The sequence below is a fragment of the Impatiens glandulifera genome, chromosome 1, assembly GCF_907164915.1.
Source record: "Impatiens glandulifera chromosome 1, dImpGla2.1, whole genome shotgun sequence".
NCBI lineage: Eukaryota > Viridiplantae > Streptophyta > Magnoliopsida > Ericales > Balsaminaceae > Impatiens > Impatiens glandulifera.
The window spans coordinates 139,338,076-139,343,049 of NC_061862.1; the positions used below are offsets into that span (position 1 = coordinate 139,338,076).

At 34.4% G+C, this 4,974-nt stretch overlaps 1 protein-coding gene across 1 annotated transcript; it reads right to left on the reverse strand.

Moving 5' to 3' along the window:
• Nucleotides 1-367: 367 nt before the first annotated feature.
• Nucleotides 368-4,721, reverse strand: LOC124919912 (adenylosuccinate lyase-like). The gene is made up of 10 exons (XM_047460278.1): nucleotides 4,303-4,721; nucleotides 3,941-4,081; nucleotides 3,604-3,819; nucleotides 3,236-3,418; nucleotides 2,884-3,105; nucleotides 2,331-2,447; nucleotides 2,096-2,239; nucleotides 1,735-1,836; nucleotides 1,090-1,158; nucleotides 368-885 (listed from the first exon to the last, which is right to left on the reverse strand). The coding sequence occupies exons 1-10, from the start codon at nucleotides 4,516-4,518 to the stop codon at nucleotides 661-663; spliced, it is 1,635 nt and encodes a 544-aa protein (XP_047316234.1). The 5' UTR covers nucleotides 4,519-4,721; the 3' UTR covers nucleotides 368-660.
• Between the last annotated feature and the right edge of the window lie 253 nt (nucleotides 4,722-4,974).

Sequence of the window (4,974 nt, forward strand, 5' to 3'; positions counted from 1 at the left end):
ATAGTTGGTGACATCAACTTTCTTTCAACATATTGAATATTCTCGACAACATTTAAATGAAACCAAAATGAGAAAACTACTAAGCATTTATTTCTATATTGTGCTTTTGCAAAGAGTATTTGGAAAGAATATAAAATAGGTTTTGAGAAATCTGTCTTTGGCAGTTGATATATGCAGCGTTTTTCTTAGCCAAAAAAAAAAATATCATATTTCTCCTCTAATTAACATCTCTTAATGATAACAACAAAACAAGTCATCTTGTTTCAAAATGTACTAATACCTCAAGAGCCATATATATAAAAAATGATGCAGTTAGCCAAAGCAATTTTGTCTCGAAAAGTTTGAGCAATAACAGATTTCTCATAGAAAGATTAAGATAAAATTCTAAATTGATTTTCATCCCATTTTCACTCATCAGGATGGATGTCAAAATCTGTATCAACTTCAATCTATATATGACCAAAAAGCCCCTACAAAGGCTACAAGTACAACACAGACTTGCTAATTCCACAAGGAAAATAAATTCTAATTCTAATTGAAACCAATCAATATATGTTAAACAACACCAACAAATGCAAATTTGTCAATTTCAGCTTTATTATACTCTATTCTTCCAAGGCAAAATCATCAATCAATCACATCGCAAACTTCATTTGAAATTCATGACTTCATCAATGAGCTTACCTCATCATCGACATTCTCAGCTAATTCAACCGCCGCTCCTATATAGGTATGTGGGGTCAACTTCAAGAGGTTGTCCTTTGCAACAGAAGGCAGTTCCAAATTCTCAATGAACTCCCTTATACGCTCTTTCGTCACTACTCTTCCTCTCGTTAGCTCTTTCAGCTTCTCATACGGTTCTGGCACTCCATATCTTCGCATCACCTGCACACATCAAGTAGTTTTCCCTCAGCAAACAAAATCCCATCCATCAAAATAATCAATTTCTTCACCAAACAATAGTTTAGATTATATCTGGAGTTAATCTCAAATCATCCAAACATCCCACACCAAACAACCTCTCTATGTTGCAGATAGAAGTAGTTGATAAAAATCTGAAATCACTCGAAGCAAAAGAAGAGTACATACTGTCTGAATTGGCTCAGCCAGGATCTCCCAAGTTTGGTTCAAGTCTTCAAACAATTTTGCTTCATTGACCTACACAACCAACAATTCTGATAAGGATTTGGAAAAAGTAAATAGCAAAAAAGAAATCAGACTGTAAGAGTTATCATACCCATGAAAATGAACGTCTATTATACAAGTAAAATATTAAATATGACCAAGAATGGTCGTTCTGTCCCATTTCAATGACAGGTTTGAAGTTTACCACATTCAAAGTAAAACGAATCAGATAATATTTATCCTGAACAAATCTTTTCATGAACAAATCTTCTACCCGGTATTCTTCTAATTATCCCAATCATATTATAGCTAGGAGACTTGGTCATTTGACACCAACAAGTTGAAAAAGAAATGGCATTCCTATCTGTTATCACATTTTATCAGGATCATATCCAGAAAAATCTACATTTGTTATGTTTGCATAAACCACAATTATTCAAAAAAATAATCTGATTTTGATCATCATAAAATGATCTGAATCATGATTAGTAAACAATCAATCACATACCAAATGATAAAAAAAAAATCCAATAAGTGATTGTATTTGTAACAAAATAAAGTTTCCACATAGACTCATAGTATACAAAAACAACTGTCATATATTGTTACCTGGAGCTTCCCAATACCCTGCAATGTGCTTCTATACGCAAGCAGGGAATGTCCTAGACCTTCTCCCATATTCCTCAAAACTGTTGAATCGGTCAAGTCACGCTGCAAAATAACAACTGAAGTAGTTCAGATCAAAAGCAATTATTTTCGAATTCAAAGCTTCAATAATGGACCTAATGGACCTCAAGAGGTCTCTTTTTCTTCTTTCGAATTCTGTAATGGCACCACAAATAGCATGATTTTTATTTTTTACAAAACCCTTGGGCAAATATTTTCAATGATAGACAACTTTTTCAAGAGGCCATTTAGAGGTAGGTTATTTGATCTCTTATCCAAAATCTCTCTGTAACAGTTACTTTACCTGCCATCGCGAAATAGGTAATTTTGTGCTTAGAAAAGATAGAACCGCATTAGCCTTGCCAAGATTGCCTTCACTATTCTCAAAGTCAATTGGATTCACTTTGTGAGGCATGGTTGAGGACCCAATCTCCCCAGCCTTGGTTATCTGTCCAGAAATTGAATTTGAGAAATCATACAAGTCTATAATGTGCCAAAACAATCAAACACAGCACAATTTTGAACAATAAGAATATTACCTGCTTAAAATAACCTAATGATATGTATCCCCAGACATCTTTGTCGAAATCAACTAAAATGTTGTTGAATTGGACCATAGTGTGGAAAAGTTTTGCCATATAGTCATGAGTCTCAATCTGCACAAACATATGAGAATTAGGTGCCTTCCTGAATTTCTAATTATCAGTGGAATGAAGCCTTCCATTATATACAAGTGGCTGTCAGGATATCTAACAAAGAAATAGTAAAAAGAAAATCAATCAAGATTTAGAGATGATTTAGGCCTTGTTTGATCACTCAAATCAAACTACAATACTAAAATACACTTACTTTATTTTTATACCAAAAGTGTTTTAGTCATTATCCAAATAATCCATTTTTTTATCAAACAAGTTTTTTTCGAAAATAGAAAAGGTAACACCTACATCATACAAGCTATTAGTGAAAGCACCAAAGCATTAGAAACACTACTTAAACAGGAAAGTCATAAACATGAGCATAATCCATCGTATATTTAGAAGATATTGAGAATATCATTATGACTATAATAAGGAAATAATATTAGAAACATACCTGAGTGACATATGGGTTGAAAGTCAACCCAAGAGATTCCACAAATTCCTGTGCCACTTGAGGCCATTGGATTTCAGGATATGCAGAAATATGTGCATTGTAATTGCCCACTGCACCAGCAAATTTACCCATCACTTTAGTTTTAGAGAGTTCTTGCCTTTCTCTGCACAACCGAACAGCAAAAATAGCCATTTCCTTCCCAAGTGTTGTAGGTGAAGCAGGCTAAGAAATGAAAAGAAAGAGAGAACACATTTGCAATTCATCAATATCATAAGCTGTAAATAAGGAGGTAACGCTAACTTTTTTTCTTCAATAGGTTTATCCCACAAACAATAAAAAGATTCTCGTATACCTGTCCATGAGTCCTAGACAACATAGGAATACGGGAATTTGTTTTTGCCAAGTTACAAATTGACTTGATCAATTCATCTATCACAGGGATCATAACGACACTTAAAGCTTCTTTCAGCATCAATGCATGAGCTAGATTGTTTATGTCCTCAGAAGTGCAGGCAAAATGGAAAAACTCAAGAACCTACAATGATGAGGGAGACAGATTTTAAGAAAAATGTCCCGAAGAAACAAAATGGAACATTAAAGGATCACTGATTCATTGTATTTATTTTCAAATGTAAAGTTTGTATTAATAAAGAATGCAACTTTTAATAATAACTTCAGAATGCAGAGTCTGAAAAGAATAACGAGCATGATCTTATATACCTTTGCAACCTCAGGATTCGATTCACATCTCTGTTTCAAGAAGTACTCAACAGCTTTCACGTCATGGTTCGTCACTTTCTCAATATTCTTTATTTCCAAAGCATCATTCTCAGAGAACCTATCAATCAAATCTTGCAAAAAAGACTGAGCTTCATCACTGAAAAGTGGAACTTCAGTAACCTCAGGAATCTGTGACAGCTTCAGCAACCATTTGATCTACACATTATATTGTAGTCATAAAGATCAGTTTTTTCTTAACAAGGCCAGCACCATAAAGATAATAAATAACACATCAAACTCAATTTTCAAAAAAAGAAAAACTTCATATTCAAAGTACCTCAACTAGTACTCTGTAGCGAATAAGTCCATACTCACTCATATAAGGAGCCAACTGCTTAACCTTATTCCAGTACCGACCATCCAAAGGCGACAACGCAGTCAAACTTGAGAGCTCATGATCATGAGACATGCTCTTCATCTAAAAGTTAAAATATTGAAAAGAAGAATCACAAATCAGTTGATATACATTTAAAAGGATTTAAAAGACCCTTTTTTTCCTTCAATAGTTATTGTTTTCCTGAATCAGGAAAATCAAGAATAAAACAACAATAAAGTATTTCATTTCCTTTAAAATACTCTTAGATTTCAAAACAAGCAAGCAAGCAAACAAGTAATCGATAAAAAGATTGTGTATTTAACCTTCTCTAAAGGAGCCTGGTTATTGGTTCGATCAATGATAACTGCTTCACAACGGCAACTCTTGCTGCGAGAAATTGCCTTCAAATTTGGAAATGAAGAGTTTAGGTTATGAGATGATACTGATATGCTTCGCTGGAGGTGGAATCCGGCAGAGGAGACAGTGTAATGAAGACGATGACTGTTCACAGTCCTTGAACAAGGTGCTGTCAACTCCATCACAAGCGAGAAACTAGACTATAACGCTGAAGCACGAGAATCTTCTTCTCCGTCCACGTATTGATGCAGGAATTGTGATGGATTTGAAGCTGCTGCGCTAAACTAAACCAATAGAGGAATCGTTCTAGAAGAGAGATGAGTGCAGGAAGGAGAAGGACAAGGAGTGGAGGAGAACTGTGACGGCCGCGGCGGCGACAGTGAATGTCTTATCTTAGGTTATAATTAAGAGAAGAATATTATATTTATACCTCATGTTGGGTTATTTTTTAAATTTATCCTTAATGTAAAATATGTTGTTTATTTGGGGGAATTTGAGCATGTGACCCTAAAAATAGGGTGAACTGAGGGAAGTGAGAGTGAATAATTTAAATAACGCTGGTGATCCTTTTTTTTTAATGACAATTATACCCTTGCGTAACGCAATTTCAGTTGCGTGACGCAATCGATTTTTTTTTT